General features: G+C 37.3%; 1 protein-coding gene across 1 annotated transcript in view; it reads right to left on the bottom strand.

Moving 5' to 3' along the window:
- Positions 1–17,655, bottom strand: part of LOC148092724 (ADP-ribose glycohydrolase MACROD2-like) — a 436,834-nt gene that overhangs the window by 386,164 nt on the left and 33,015 nt on the right. The window contains exon 3 of the mRNA XM_087818882.1: positions 3,436–3,543. Within this exon, the coding sequence (XP_087675008.1) occupies positions 3,436–3,543 (108 nt within the window). The remainder of the gene's footprint in view (positions 1–3,435; positions 3,544–17,655) is intronic.

Genomic DNA, 17,655 nt, shown 5'->3' with positions numbered 1-17,655 from the left:
CTTGTACACTATGTGGCAACTATGAAAAAATTACACATACAGGCAATGACAAAGAATCAAAATAGTAATGAAATGTTTTCATGTTAGTGATGTTTTCCTGTTTCACACCATTTTATTTTATTTTAATTAAAAAATACCAGTAAAAAGTATTTTTTTTTATAGATCAAATAAATCATTTTTAAAATCAGAGCCAGCCCTAGCCAGTTTTGCTCAATGGTTAGAGCATCAGCCCACGGACTGAAGAGTCCTGGGTTCAGTTCTGGCCAAGAGCATGTGCCTCAGTTGCAGGCTTGATCCCTGCTGGGCATGTGTGGGAGACAACCAGTCGATGTATCTCTCTCACACTGATGTTTCTCTCTCTCTCTCTTTCTCCCTTCCACTCTCTCTGAAAAGCAAGGGAAAAAATATCATCGGGTGAGGACATAAAATAAAAAATAAAATAAATAAAATAAAGTCAGAGCAAATCTGGTTCATTGTATCAAGTCCCCAATGCTGAATGTACTATTGGTCAGAGGTGCTACAAATTCAATTGCATGTCGTTTTAACAAATATACAGTATCAAGTGTTTATTAAGAACGTAAGGGCAGGACATTGCTGTAGGAAGTAACATAAAAAATTAAAGATATCAGTCTGTAGCCTCAAGAGGGAGATAAATAGGTATACATTTAACAAAACCCAAGAAAAACTGTAATTACTGCTACTGCTAAGTGTGCTAACGTGGCAATTCAATATTAGGCTAATAATAAGAAAGAGACAACTCATGAAAGTGGTCTTCAGGTATTTAAGAAGAAAATACATGTCATTAGTTGTGCTCCACAGGAAAAATTTAGGATCAATGGTTAAAAATTACAAGTGTATACAAAAAGTTGGTTGTACACACACACAAAAGAGCTTTTAAAGATTTTGAGAATACCATGCTAAGGAAAATAAGTCAGACAGAAAATGGTGATAGACAGAGACCTGACTTTGGGTGGTGAACATACAATATAGCGTACAGATGGTGTGTTGTGGAATTGTGCACCTGAAGCCTGTATACTTTTGTTAACCAGTGTCACCCCAATAAATTCAATAAAAAGGAGGGAAAAATAAGTCAGACAGAAAAAGTCACGAACTATATGATTTCACTCATATGTGGGATATAAAACTGAAAGCAACAAATCACAAACAAGAAAAACAAACAAAAACTTAATAGACACAGACAACACCATGGCTGTTACCAGAGGAAAGGAGGTGGATAGTAAAGGGTAAAGGGAGTCAAATACATGGTAACAGAAGATTTTTACTTTAGTTGGTAAACACACAATGCAATATACAGATGACGTACCATAGAAATGTAAACTTGACACCTATATAATCTTTTTTTAATCCTCACTTGAAGCTATGCTTATTAATTTCTAGAGAGAAAAAGAGAGAGAGAGAAAAACATCAATGTGAGAAACTTCGATCGGTTGCCTCCCATAGGCGCCTCCACTAGGGATCAAACAAATAACCTAGGTGTGTACCCTGACCAAGAATCAAACCCGCGACCATTTTGGTGTAACGAACAATGCTCCAACCAACTGAGCTACCGAGCCGAGGCAACACCTATATACTCAATTAACCAATGTACCCCCAATAAACATTTTAAAAATAAAAAATATTTTTTAAATAAAGCTCACGTTTATAGAATTAACGGCATAATAAATTATTGACAATTTAATAACTACAGTGATATCTGATTATACCTTTGTACTGGAGGAGTTTATGAGATTTTCAAGGGCCTGTCTTCTCCAGAGGCCCCACAGATCTGAGGAAAGCATCATGATACCCAAGCAACAAATGAACAGTCTGTAGAGACTAGATGTAAGGGAGACTTGCAGCCTGTGAGGTAACCTGAAGATGGAATTCTCTCCAAAAGACGTGATTCATAAATCTCCAGAAAGATCCTCTCTCTTAACCAGTTTTACATTTCAGAGAGGCAGCAGAGGAGAAAGGAAGTACAGCGGCATCAGAAGAAGAGAAAGCGAAAAGCTGAGCTCTGATCGTGGCAAAGCAGATAGAGTACAAAGCAACTGACGTCCGTAACTTCCCACTAAGGCACCAGAGCTGGGCTATGTCATGAGCCATGTTCCAGTTCTTCATGACACCCTTCTGTTTACCTACCAAGGCATGTTCCTACTATCCTGTGTGAATTTAACCATCACCAGGGAGCACCATAAGACAAACTTGAACCTTACCTGAATCCTGTACCCCTGGATAACAGGAACACTCAAGGAATCAACACCCACCACTCATCCGCATATGACTTAGATAAAACTTCCGGACAACCCCTTGTGACCTATGACAAAGCCAAGGCACAGGCCCTACAGGTTTCCATTCTTTGACTCAAAATGATGAGCTGAACTATTTGTCCCCATCAACCATTCTGGTTGGTCGGTCAATGTCTGGACTCGATGAAATTTTAGTCATGCTTTCCTCCTTCATCCAAGCCTCCGAGCTTTGGCCCGCCCTTGAGAATGAAAGGTGAACAACCCCTCCTCAATGACCCCTCTCAGAAATCAGTTGACCTCAGGGAAAAACATTCCCTGACCATCTGTCTAATCATGCCACCCAGTCATCCCCTTGCCCCACACACAATCCTTTCTAGGCTATTTACTCTCCTCTGTAAAAGAAGAACCCTATTTTGCTTGACCTTTGAGGTGCTTATAGGCCTCATGGTTGAAGGGGTTCTTCCTATTGCAACATTCTTCCTTTTCTTATTGCAACAGTCCTCTTCCCCTTATTGAAATAATCTTTTTAAATAAAGCTAACATTTATTTTTAAAGAATCACAACTATTACATATTTCTTGATATACAGCCACATAGTAAAATATATAGGAGATCCAGACCACCATAAATAACACTGTTATTTTTCCATATTCAAACATGAAAATGACTTAGACAATTAATTATTAAAATAATGAAAACAAAGCATTTCATAACTAACATGAAAAGTTGAAACCAAACAACTGAGGTGTGAAAATCACAGAAAAAAATTTACATTTTACTTGTCTGGTGTAATTCAATCATCTCTTTATAACATATTCTAAAGAAAAAAGCTTGGTAAACTGGTTTTTATGTTGGCCAATTGTCACCTCAAGCATAAAACCCGCAGTAATATAGCTGCTAAATTTCTTTCCAAAGAACTTTCTGCGCAATCTGTCACCTTTCCATTGGTCCAGCATCCTGCTCTCAATTTGGCATGGATACTATGTAGAGGTAGCACATTAACTGTGGCATATCCACAAAAATAAATCCTCCAGGTTTTAATCAAGAAGGAAATACGTAAGACATTTCTATACTATACTAAGAATGATATCTTTTTCTAAAATACTTATATTCCTGTTTATGAAAAAATATTTTTAAATAATAAATACTTGTAAAACAAACACATCACAAAAAAATCAACTACTCACCCGCATTGACTATCGCATCTACCTCTAGCAATGTGATGTCGCCTCTGTAGAGAGAAACTTTATCACTCAAATTTTTCTTCACCTGTGATGTTTCCTGAGTATTTTCTTCTGTAATAAAAAAGCAATATATATTAATAATAATATTCTTAATTAACTTAATTAAGGCAATTTTGATACAAAAGCCAGTATGAGTCACACTCGAACACATTAGACAATGTGTAAGTGTCAGGGATGTGGCTTATTTTCTATATATTATGTATTTCTAAATAAAATGCGGTATCACATATATAATAAGCATTCAGTAAATGTAGGCATGTTATATTGGTCAACCAAAAAATGCAATGTTTATTACTATTATTGTTAAAATATCAATTTTAAAATTAGGCAGCACCACTTTCATAGGGAGATAAGAAAAAGATGTGAAATTCCAAGACAAAATAAATTCCCACAGTGAGTGAGCTTATTTTTTGTTGTTACAGTTACCTAAAAGACCTTATTGAAAAGAATATTTACTAGGAACAAAAACATTTAGGTTCAGCTCTTTGCTACTTCTAACAAGCTATCCCTCAGAATAAAATGGATTAAGAATATTTGAATGTGTGAAACTACTTGTTTCTTAACAAATAATATATTAACCTTTCTCTCTAGAGGGCACCGCTAGATTTAAAAGAGAAATAGCTCTGTCCTGCACACAATAGCCAGCAAGGTAGTATAATTAAAACAAGCCAAACATTACATCCTAAAACCTGACATATTTTAAAATGTTTTAGAGAAATGCTTTAACTTGAATTCATTTTTAACAAATAGTAATGTTAAGACATTAAACAAAGCTATAGGAAATTAAAATACATTAAAATGCTATGTTTAAAAAGCTTTTTAATATACCTCTAGAAAAACTAATTTATGAACTCCAACTTTTTAAAGTATTTATGATCTGTGCAAATCTTTCAATGGGGAAGATAATGCTATTAATTCACTATGACACTCTCAGATGAGCATGCAGTTTGAGGTATCTGGGTGACTAGAGGTGATAGGTTACAAGTCACTTGAATTGTCTTTGGGCCCCAGTAGCCAAAGGAAAAGTTGTTTTCCATCAAGTATCGATATACTTATTATTGTTGTTGTTGTTATTACCATTATTCCCTATCAATGAAAGATAATTTTTTGTGCTCTTACCAAGCTGCTAGTAACTGGCCCAATGACAAAGACTTTGAGCCAGAAGACCTTGAATTCCACATTCAATCACTTTCTATTCTTACTATTTTTACTAAATTAGAAAGTCCTGATTCCAATTAAAGATTGTTTGATGACAACAAATATTTGGTGGCTTTGTCAAAAATTTCTGGGTATTTGGACTATTTGAACCTAGAAATTTAAAGACTTCCCAGTGATGATGAGTTTCAGAGCTCCATCAGGCATTAAATTGATAAGCATATCCCAAATGAGAGTGAAAGGTTGTTTTAACTTGGGTGAAAGAGTTAAGGATTCCTAATCCATCCTCTAATTGCATTTTTTTTTTAAAAGAGAGGAAGGGAGTAGGGGGACAGAGAGAGAAAGATACATCGACCTGTTGTTCCACTTATTTGTGCATTCATTGGGGGATTCTTGTATGTGCCCCTGTTATTGGTGGGGAGCTATGTCACCATCTGTTGCTGGTGAAAGTGGGCTTCTTGCAATGTCATAAGAAAAAGAATTTTCTGAGACAGGGAAGAATGAGGTATTGTAGAAAGCTTTCTTTCTGTGGAATCAAACCCCTTAGTTTCCAAGGTCCCTGTTCCCTCCATCCTGCCAAGGAAAAAGTCCCAGTTTGTTTTCAGCAAAATTAGGATTAAAGCTCTTGCCCAGAGTTTCACGTCTGCACAGTCTAATCCAGCATCCGGCTAGCTTAGTTTGTGTTCCCAGCTGTAGTCCATCAGGCCATTGCATGTGGGTCCACAGGGCCAGATGGTTATGGAGGGAACATAGGCAGGAGCAAAGCCAGAGGAACAAGAGAGCCAAGAGCCAAGACAGCAAGATCCTTTGTCTAGTGGATTATGTATTCCCAAATTTTTGTGGGCTTGCAGTGGTCCCACCCCCTCTGGCTAATGATTTCTGTTCCAGGTTAGACTGACAGGCACCTTCCCTAGGTTGCCCCCACTTTACTGTGTATATGTCCATCTTCCCCTCCCCACAGTGATCTCCAGGAAATGGACCAGTGGGTCCCTGGGGAGTGTAAAATTGCAGCTTCCTGGTGAAGCTGCCTAAATGGTCGTGCTTATAATGTTTGGCCTCCCTTTTGCTCCTTTCCTATTATTAACTAGCTAATTATAATGGTATTACCCTGACCAGGGATCAAACCCATGACCTTGGCCTATTGGGACAATGCTCTAACCAACTGAGCTACCTGGCCAGGGCTTCTAGGTGCATTTAGTTCTGAAAAGTGTTTCTTCATTTTTTTCATGAAGCATTATGAACGTAATATTGCATTTGGAGTAATGTGACTTTTAAACTTATGTGACAATAAATCATGTATTTCTTTTAAATAATGGTATTGGAAAGCATTAAAGTTTAAACCATTTATACTACAGTTCAGTTTTCTTAAAAGAAATCCTAATTTCTCATCTGTGAATTTAAAAAATGGAATATTTTCAGCCTAAAGGTTCAAGCAGTTGAACATATTGAATAAATATACTGCTGTGAGATGTCAGTCAAGTAAGTTACTCAAACTGCTTATTAGAATTATCAGCATCATAAAGAATTATCAGCATCATTTAAAAAATTCACATAAGCATCTCTTCCTCATAGCCAGACTTATACTTGCTGCCCAGTTCCTGACATGATTTATCAAAAAGGCAGAAATGTACTCAAAAGCTACAATTAAGAATATTAATAATTATCAGCATTTCCTTCAACAATAAACCATTACCAAATGGCATATTTTTGACCACCTGTTCTCTGTAACTACAACAATGTAAATTACCACGAGAGGACACTTATTTTATTTGAATAGCAATGCACTGCCTTCCTTTTCACACAACTGAGTTCCACCAGCCCTGATCCTAATTATCTTTCCCATACCCTGGGTTTTCAGTAATGAATGGAACAGAACATTTTCAAGTATTGCTGTCAAGTATCATCCCTCATGGGCACTTTATATGTGCACAAAGCACCAATTCACATTTTGTATATCACTGGCTTTATCCAAATGCAAGTTGAAATATCTGTCAGTGTGCACATGGCAGTAATTGTTCTTCCAGACTGTATACTATCGGTATTATTTTTTTAACAAAAACTACAGCCCAGCTGGTGTGGCTCAGCATTGACCTATGATCCAGGAGATCAAGGTTCGATTCCCAGTCAGAGCACATGCCCAGGTTTTGGACTCGATCCCCAGTAGGGGGTGTGCAAGAGGCAGCCAATCAATGGCTCATCATTGATGTTTCTGTCTCTCTCTCTCCCTCTCCCTTCCTCTTTGAAATCAATAGACTTTTTTTTTAATTATAAATAAAAAATTAAAAAACACACACACAGACAGACAGTAAAGTGGTAAAAACAGATTTTATTCAGAAATGGCTGCAATAGGAGAAAAGAGACCTCAGTATAGAATCTGGCTCAATAACAAATACAGCAAGAACAAGTGGGGATTTATAGCCAAGGAACACAGTGGAGATCAATGGAAGGAAAATTACTGAAACATTGGGGATGGAGGGAAATTGTGGTAAAGAGACTAAGGATTCTAGCTGCAGGCAGGCCAGGATGATCAGATACAATCTGGGGAATAAAGGGGGGCGTGGAATTTAATCAGATATTGAGGGTGATTAGATATCAAGGGTGGGGAATTCTCTCTACATCCTGATTAGGCAGGATTCTTGCTAAAACTGGACTATGCAGGTCCAGCAGGGATGAGGCCAAGCCGAGAAAAGGGCTTGATGGAACCTCACTGAAGTTTAATTAAGAAGAGTCTTTGTCAGTCTGTCCTCTCATTCAAGGAAAAAAAGAGACATTCTCCTTTCCTTTGATCAGTGTGCATCCATATCTGGTTAGGTTGCCTTTTGTTCATTAAGGACCAGCTGAACCAACAACGGAGGCTTGGTAGTAAAGGATATTGACGAGGTGATGTGAGCAGTCAGGCATCTAGTGAGGGGAATTTTGATGAAAATAAAAAGAAAAATAAAGATTAATGGATGGAGCTGCCTATTAAGCCAGTTTATGAATCCAGAGCGCAGACAGTTCAGAAGGTTTCTTTATATTGAGCTGGAAGCGTCTTTTGCAGCTTGAATGCCCTCGGTGAATGCATCAGGTGTTCCAGTGAATTTTCTGAAGGGCCACACAACAGCAGGGATGAAGGTTGACTGCATGATCGGTTGTGATGATTTCTTTGAAGTTTGTATCAGGTCATCCAGCTTCAGCTTGCAGGGCTTCAGGAAAAGGGCAGTTTCAGTTCTCAGTGATGCCAAATCAGAAGGGGGAAGAAAAATTTAAAACGTTTTGACTGCAGCAGCCAAATATTGGAGGAAACTAGAACTGACAAAATATTCAAGACAACAGGACTAGAGTTTAATAACCCACGAGGTACACCAAGTTTTTCCAATGAAACATAAAATGTCTCTCTCGAGTCACCCCCTTTTTTATTCTTGTTTACAAATAAGTCTAGTCTAATTAGATGTGGCCTGATTACTTACATAATGCAGCAAAAATGGTAATTCAACACTTGGGTCTTCTGAGTTTGCTTTCCTCGAACTTTTTTTTTTATTGTTCAAAATATTACAGATGTCCCCTTTTTTCCCCCATTGACCCGTTCCACCCTGCACCCACTCCCTGCTGCAGGCCTCCACCACACTGTTGCCTGTGTCCAGGGGTTACGCAGATATGCATATAAATTCTCTGGTTAATCTCTCCCCACCACCCACCCACCTCCACCTTCCCTCTGAGATTCGTCAGTCTGTTCTATGCTTCTATACCCCTGAATCTATTTTGTTCATCAGGTTATTGTGTTTAGATTCCACATATAAGTGAGATCATGTGGTATTTGTCTTTCTCTGCCTGGCTTATTTCACTTAGCATAATTTTCTCCAGGTCCATCCATACTGTCCCAAAGGGTAGTGCCAATCAGTACATGGATGGATAAAAAAGCTGTGGGATATTTACAGCATGGAATACTATGCAGCTGTAAAGAGAAAGGATCTCATACCCTTTCCTGGAACTTTTAATAATCTCAGGTTAGACCTTTTAAAACTTCTCAAGGCTAGGAAGCCAAGCCAAGAACTCACCCCTAGACTGAGCCTGTAATACCTATACCTTGGGTGGATTCTTCTATCCTCAAGTTTCCCAAAATGTCCTAAAGTTCCTGAGCTTGCCAGAAAGTGACCTTCCTTACTTATCTGTAAGGCTGGGAACCCTGTAAACCACGTACAAGATCATTATTTCCAAAGGGCTTTGTAAGCATTAGCTCTATAAAGACAACCATAATTCCCTAAAACTGTCTGATATCTGATCATATACATCATTCTGAAATATGACTTTCCATACAATCAATTTTTCCAATTATGTCTTGTGACAAGGGAGACAGGTTCTTACTGAACTTATACAAATAATTTGATTGCTATGAAAATAAAAACAATCAATAAAGTTTCTGAATTCTGAAGAGACTGAATAGGGAGAAAAACCAAAATTTATTTCTATGTACTAAAGCATAACCGACTAAACTGTCATGAGTTACAGATAGCTTGGGAAAAGAGAAAAGGGGTTCCTTAAATAAATCATTAAAGAACCAGCAATTTTCCAAAACAACCACCATAAAAATCATCATCATTCTTCATTGTCTCATGTAATTGATTCTTTATTTCCTAGCATCATTCAGTGTATTAAAATGACAAACAAAAATCCACATTCTTTTCTTACTCCATTAAACCAACAACTCTATTAAGCAATCTTATGTACTGAGATCTGTTGCCTTCGGAAGCCTGTACCCCGGTACTGGTCAAAGTCCTTTCCATGGCTCTCTACAACACCCACTTCTTGTTGAAGACAAAGCACTCGTTTCTATAGCTGATGAAAGAGCTTTCAGGGAAAAGTTAGAGTAAAACAAAAACTATCTGTCGATGATAAAAGACTTAAGATCGCCATGGTTAAAGATCTGAAGAGAGTTCATTATAAAAACGATGCAAATGGTGAGGGAATTTGGTTATTTCTATGACATGCAATGTTTAAGTAACTAGAATTATAACAGATAAGATTATACCAGGACATAACACAGACAAAAAGGGTTCTGGCAAATTTCTATTAACGTCATACAATTTTTGAAGTATCTGTATTAATAGTATTTTCCCATACAAATACAACCTAGGGGAGGTTAAGCATCACTTCTTATTTTCACAATGTTTCCCATGCAATTTAACATATCAAATAAAAATATTTTTAATATTTGTTTATAATAAAGTGAAAGAACCAGTGCTTTGAGATTTTTCAGGGACTCTATTGTTTACATTTATTCTGAGTTCTGGCATTTAAGTTACTATTGTTACTATTTCACCTCTTTTTAAGACAGAGATCAACCACTTTAGAGATACTGATCTATTTTATGATGTAAAAATACAATAGTACTATGCTATGGTAACAACAGCAAAAGAAAACTCAACCAAACATACATTAACACTCCAGGAACATGAAGACACATAAGGAGAAACAAACTTTGTTACCTGAATCTTAATTAAGATGAACTGACCAACATCCTCATTGTTTTGAAAGCATGATTTTTAAGGCTATAATAATTACTGACAATATAACAGAATTTTCACAAAAATAGTAAGTACTTAATTTTCTCTCAGGATTCTTTGAATTTTGTGGTAATAATTACTTAATTACTAATCTTGGTCTGCTGTATTCCCATGCTCTCTTTATTTCATTTATTATCATTGGTATAATCTACTTATTAACAACTGAATTGCACTCAACACTGTGCCAGATGTTATACAATTTAAACGCACAGCTGCTGCCCACTAAATACCAGTAGGAAAAATAAAAATAAAAATCAGTGACCTATTTAATCAATAAGCAGAATTGGAAGGGAGCCTAAACAGAAACATAGATCTCCAGGGAAGCTCTTAAAATAGTTCTGGCTTGAACTAAGACTGTGGAAATGAAGACAGGAAAGGGCATATGCCAGCGAAACACTCAAGAGGAATGTTTAGCCAAGTGCTCAGGTTCTCACTGGAGGGGGAAGGATAGGAAATCGCTGAGGCCGACTCCCTGGTTCTGACTTGGCCCCTGTGAGAGGCATCGAGGCGGGACAGCCAGTTTAGTAAGGATGAGTCAGCCTTGGACATCTTAAATCTGAACTTCCTGCAGAGTATTTAAGTAAGGTTTTCAGGCTAGAAATGCAGATTTGGGAGACATCATCAGAGGTAAGGGCCCCAGCCGAGATCACGGGTAGATGTGACATGAAGATGAGCGGGTAACAGAGCAATGGAGAGCACCAGCCTTCACAGGCAAGGCAAAGGGAAAGGACAGGAAAAAGGCGCAGAGCACAAACATTACAGGACAGGAGAGAAATCAACAGAGGCCTACGGAGGAGGAATTTTAATAAACACGTTACCAGCACCTCCAAATGTCACAGAGAAGTAACAGAGGGCTAAAATGTCTCACTAGATATAACAATCATGTCATCACTAGTGACCGTGGCAATTGCAGTTTCAATAAAGCCAAAATATGGACGTGCCTGCAGCCGGACTTAGACTGAAATGCCCCACGAGATGGTGAAGAAATTAGATACAAAGAATCTCTGTCCCTGAATGACCACATGGAGTAGAACTTCCAGCTGACTTAGCCGTCCCCTGAAATTCCCACTGTAAAGTAAGAAATAAAGCTCAATATTCATTAAACCATTGAAATCACTGATGGGTCTCCTTGTTACAACAGCCCACCCTTTCCTTAACTTACCCATTGAACAAATGGATATACCGTAATTTGTCTAATCAATCGCTTTGTTAGAACATTTACATCATTTCCCATTTTTGTTAAAAATAATTTGAAGGTCTTTATTTATAAATTAATCTTTGAGCTCATCTCTATTTGTTTTTAGCTCCTAAAAAACAATTATCAAGTCACACACAGGCTTCTGATGTAGACTGCAAGGTCACTCTGCTTTGTCTGCATGGGGGGGGGCGGGGACAAAAATACCAGGCTTTAGATGGTGAGAGAAGAGAAAGGAAGTGCTCATATACTGAGTGACTTCACAAAGGATAAGGTAATTGAGGAAGTCCTTTTACAACGTGTACCTATATCACCATGTTGTACACTTGAAATACCTCATCATTTTATTTACAATTATACCTCAATAACATTGTTAACGAAGCAAAAAAGATAAGGCCTGAAAGAAGGCCATTGGATTAGAAGTTCCCTGTTTATCCAAATATTAAAGTCAGTGAGACAGGGTTATTGAATTTTGAATTACTGAATTCTCAAGAACAAAGACTGTATGCAATGGATTCATGCGCTGGCCAAGACATACAAAGGCTCTACAGGTATACAACCCCTATACTCATCCTAAAACACCACTAAGAGAGATGGTAAAGCCAGCCTATAAATACAGCACAATAACCAAGAGGAAGAGCACCATGGTGTAAGTGGGCTGGTGGTAGGCACTGACACCATTCAAATAAGCAGATCCTCCTTCTGAGCACATGGAAGATCACGCTTCCTGCCGTCCTCCCACTGTGCATGTCTTCTGGAACGCTTGCTCAGAGGTCAGAAACCTCAGCTACAACCTTAGTCTAGCCGCTGAATGTTTCCTTGACTTTCTGGACATCACTGAAACTTAGCTGTCCCCGAAGAGTAACAATTCATTTCAAATGGAGGCTCTTTCTTTTTCTTTCTTTGAACTCTAACCACACATTCCTCTTAACCTTTGTGCTGGTTACTGGCTTTGGAGTAATAGCTGCCAAATTGATTAAGTACCGCCCACAAGTCCTGAGATCTAGGCTTCAACAGCAAACCCTTCTACTTTAAAATATATCTAAATTCACCTACTTCTCTGCATTCCCCTTGCCTCCACGTGGTCCAGGTTATCATAAACCACTCACCTGAACTAACTAGTCCTTATTTTCATTTGTTACCCTCCCCACCTCCCACAATATTCTCTTAGCAACCAGAGTACTCTTTTTAAAAATGAATGTTCACTCCACTGTTGAAAACACTTCGATTGCTTTGTGACAGAAATTACTAATTGTCCCTCAATATATAGTTTCCATTTCTTCTGTTTAGTATTAACTCACACATATACACAAGTTTCAACAGAGTACGAGGCCAACCAGTGAGGGACTATACTTTTAAACCTCTAGGTTACTAAGGTTGGCTATGGGACTGATGACTAATGAAATAAAAGTGGACACTACACTTAAAAAGAAAGTTGCCAGCTCTTTATTCCCTCTTTCCAAAGTTAGAGACATGGACATGCAGATGGTAATGTGGCCTGGACCACACAGACAAGGGTAACACTTTATCAGATGGTTTAAAACCAAGACAGAAAGAACCAGAGTTCTTAGACAACTTTGTGGAACAGTCAGGTCAACTCCAGACTAAGTTGCTACATGAGAGAGAAACTTTTTTGTTTGAGGCCCTGTACTTGGGCCTTTTGTCTTTTGTTACAACAACTGAACCTCTAGTTTCTTACTATGTTTGATACAAAGTGTAAGCTCCTTACAATAGCATGTAAGGTCTTATACAATTAGATTTCAGTCATCTTCTTCCTTCTAATAATTTTGCTACAACCTAACTAAAATCCTGCCCTACACGATCTTCCCCTAATTTTCATATGGCTGGACCTTTTTATTATCGCATTATTAGCTCAAATATCATCTCTTTAGAAAAACTTCCCTCACTGTCCTAATATGGTCCCCTCTCCTCATTCAGCATCATACCCATTTTATCTTCTCCATAGCACTTAACACAGTCTGAATTTTTTAATTGATCTACTTGTCTGTTCTAGGTAAAATGTAAGTGCTTTGAAAACAGAAACTTTGTTCATAACTGTATCATAAATACTTAGTACAATGCCTGACAGAAGGTAAAAAGTACTGTTGAGTTTTTCAAAGGATAAACTCTTTATTTCATCGGGGCATTGGCTCTCCTCGGCCTAGACTGCCCTGAACACAGCCTATGCCCTTTCTTGTTTTTCAAGTCTCAGCCTAAATGTCATTGTTTCCAAAAGGCCTTCTCTGACCAGCCTATCTAAAGTGGCATCAACCCCAACTGCTCTCTCAGCAGCAGTGAGTTGCATTGCTATCCACATTCTGACACTTGGTATTGCCACTTTTTTAGTTTTAGCCATTCTAGTGAGTGTTGCAATAGTATCTCCTTACGATTTTAATAAGCATTTCCCTGGTAAATAATAAGTTGAGCAGTTTTCCACATATTTATTAGCCATCTAAGTATCCTCTTTTGTAAATGCCTCTTCCCATTTTTCTATTGGGTTGTCTTTTTCACATTGATTTATAAAATTTTTTTTACCCAATATGGAGACAAGCCCTTTGTCAGGTAGATATGGCAAGTTATCTACTCTCATCCTTTGGTTTACTTTTTATATTTCATTGGTACCTTTGATGACAAAAGTTCTTACCTTGTCCAACTTAACTTGTCAGCTTATCTTAACTTGGTCTAGTTTATCAATCTTTTCCTTTATGTTACTAAGTTTAGTGTCCTATTTAAGAAATATTTTCCTACCTTAAGATCACAAAGATACTGTCTTATATTGTCCTCTAGAGGCTTCATTATTTTACTTTTCACACTTAAAACTTCAATCAAATGTACGTGGTGGGAAGCAGAGATCAAGTTTATTTTTTTCCCATTTGGGTATCCAAATGACCAGCAATATTTTATTTAAAAGATTAATTATTTGTAACTGATGAAAAGTAAAACCACTATGAAGATATCAAGCACAAACTTTCAAGCATCAAATAACATAACAATGAAACAGGTTGGAAACACTGAGAAAAATGACAAACACACAACAGTAATGCAAAACTTTAATAAAATTCTCATAAGTATATGACAATTGAGCCAGTCAAAATATAAAAGGTATCTGAATATATGTAATAAAGCCAATAAATATATAGAACTGTAAACCCTACAAAGAACTCACCTTCTTTGTGCCTAGGCAACACCTTAAATATTGATCTCATATATATATATCACATAAACAAAATCTCAAAAAATAGAAATTTCAAGTGCCTATTCTCTGATCACATTATAATAAAACTAGAATTAATATTGTAAACACACACACATTCCATGATTTAAAAATACCTGCCTAAATAACTCTTAGCTCAAGAAGGAAATCACAGCTGCATTTATTGAACACTTAGAAATAACAAAACCAGTGTATATCACACCTTATGGGACTTGGTCAAAGATATAATTAGAAGCAAGTTTATAGTAATAAAAGCTTTCACACAAAAATTAATGGGAGCAGTAAATCATTAGAAAAATTTAGAAGAGTTAATATAGATAAAATTATGGATTTTTTTAGAGAGTAGAAAAACAAGTATTCAAAATAATCCCAGTGCTTCAAAACTACCACTAAAATACACACACCTCTAATCTAATTAAATAGTTTTAAAGAGAAAGGAAAACATGAAATTGGAATAAATAAAAGGACTTTAACCAGATACGGAAGAGATCAAATGTTATAAGAAAATACGATGTAAAACTGTTTGCTAATAATTTTTTTAATTACATGAAATTGACAACTTTTAAGGAAAACACAAATTATCATATTATCAAAAACCTGGAAAGGCCAAAACTACAGAAGGAATTGAAAAAATTATCAAATACCTCTATGAAAGGCCAGGGTTAAAATCTCATTATATGATGTAGTATCCATTTGCAATCTGCATATCAGAGAAACTTCCGTAACACACCCCAGGATTCCTAGGAAGTGGTATCCATTTGTCAATCATTAATTCATTTAGTCATTCAGCAAATATCTAATGAGGACCCTGTATGTACTAGAGTGCGTGCTAAATACTAAATACAAACTTGCACAAGCCAAACATGATCCTGGTCTCTAGAAGTTACATAACACAGACAAGTGAATAGGCAATTACATCCAATATAGTGAGATGCTTTTTAACAAGAGAAGTTAGAGGGGAGAAAAAAGAGAACTGACCCCTCGCTTAGTCAATGAAGGTGGGGAGAAGAGGTTTGGAAGAGTGAGCTGGCCCATGTCAAGTGCCTACTCTTTGCTGTGTCAGGTGCCTTAGAATGACATTTTCATTCATTCCTCAGGACAACTCTGGACAGAGAACTTGCCCTACGGGCAGTCTCATAAATGTAGGTATAAAAATTCACATCCAAATTTTTTGGCTCCAGAGTTCCAGATCTTTCCTTAGTGCGTAAAGGAGATCAAGAAGTCTGTCTATAAAACACATACATACACACACCTCACCTGAGATGCAACAAAAAAAGACGCCAAACAACATGTGCTGTGGCAAAAGGCCCACGGAGCCAAAAGAGACTGGACAGCCTTTTAAGCTAATTAATGCATTTGGGGAAAGCCATCACTAGAGGGCGGCATTGCAAAGACTATGACTAACAAGTCGATCCTAAAAAAGATTCAGGGTTTAACTAAAAGCACTTCGATGTTTAAGCCCATTTTAAAGTACTAAAAAGGAAATGCTTTCCTGTGCTCAAGTAATTTTTAGGATGTTTAAAGCATGTATAAGACAAAAAATAAGTAAATGCACAGCGTTTTCTGAAACGTACAGAAAAATTTCCTTGGAGTTTCACAAAGATTACCATAACATTAATGAGGATAGATGTATAAGCCTATAAATATAAAAACTTATTTTTCCCAATTAGCTTTGTTACAGAAGCTTTTCAGTTTATAAATAATCACCTCTACCTTTACATTCTTAGGATTTTCGTCAGCATTGTTATATTAATAAAATTAATTTATTCCATATAGAACTATTTTCAGGTAAGCAGCCTATAATTAGATCATTCAGTCATGAACTTAAGCTTTGAGAAAGTGCCTTCAAGAAATAGCAAAGGCAGAGCAAGAATTTTTCTGAAGGAAAATACTTGTCTGGGCTTTCTCACCTAGTCACTCCATAGTTCAGTTTTCTAGGTTTTGGCCCCACTGAAATTGTTCTGGGCAAATTTGCCAGTGGCTGCTCTGTGACAAACCTGAATGTCTGAATTCTTTGTTTCTGTATCTTTCTGAGGCAACTGTCACAACCAATCTTCTTTTCTGAAACACTGATTCCTGTCTCTAGCAGTCAAATCACCAGACTTGCTTTTCCCATGAACAGTGCTCCGTCGATTCTCTCACTGGCCGTTGTTAAAGTTTAGAATTTAGGTTTCCATCCTAAGCCCTCTTCTCTTCCCATGACTTTTTTCCTTAGAGAATCTACACTCTGTTACACAGAGAGATTCCCAAGTTTCACTCCCTGGTCTAGTTCTGGCAGTTGTACACTAGCTATCTTTACCTGGATATTACAGAAGCATTTCAAATCCAACATGTTCAAACCTAACTCCTCACTTTCCACCAAACGTATGTGATTCCTCTTACATCTCCTTGCCATTAAGTGGGTAATATAACCATCCAGTCTCTCAAGATGGAAATTCTACTTCCCAAATCATTTTTTATTTCTGTCACCACTACAACCGCCTTGGTTTTAACCAGTAATTACAATTTTAAGGTGTTTTACTCAGTATTTAACTTTTTGACTGTGGATCCCTTGGTGGGGAAAGGGGAACACATGCTGCATTTCCTTTCACCACAGAACCTGCCCCACTCTCAGCCTTCTACCACCACCACTTTACACACGCATCTTGCCTGCCTGACTCTGTAAAGAATTTGAATTTGGGGCCTAATATTATGGACTTAAAGCACTACCTTAGACTTGTCGACCTGGGATTCAAGTCCTACATTTTACTTCCCTCCAATTCATCCTTCACATTGATACTAGACTGTCCCCTCTAAAACACAAAGTACAAAACTAACCACTTCAAATGCCCCTCCCCTCGTTATCTACAGGCGGAGGGACTAAACGTGGTCAAGATGAATAGGCTTTTTGAAACAAAGGTGGTGAGTTTAGTTCTGGCCAAGATGAGTTAGAAACAAAAGTGCAATAAACTTTAATACCTTATGGTCATACATTGAAGTCTCAACTTTGAAATAATGTTGGGTATTTTCAGAGCCACATTAGTTAACAAAAAGTTTTAACTATTCGTGAAAGTCTA

The sequence above is a fragment of the Miniopterus natalensis genome, chromosome 7 (assembly GCF_054644295.1).
Source record: "Miniopterus natalensis isolate mMinNat1 chromosome 7, mMinNat1.hap1, whole genome shotgun sequence".
Taxonomy (NCBI): domain Eukaryota; kingdom Metazoa; phylum Chordata; class Mammalia; order Chiroptera; family Miniopteridae; genus Miniopterus; species Miniopterus natalensis.
The sequence above is the reverse complement of the archived record's forward strand: the minus strand, read 5'-3'. Positions and strand labels throughout refer to the sequence as shown.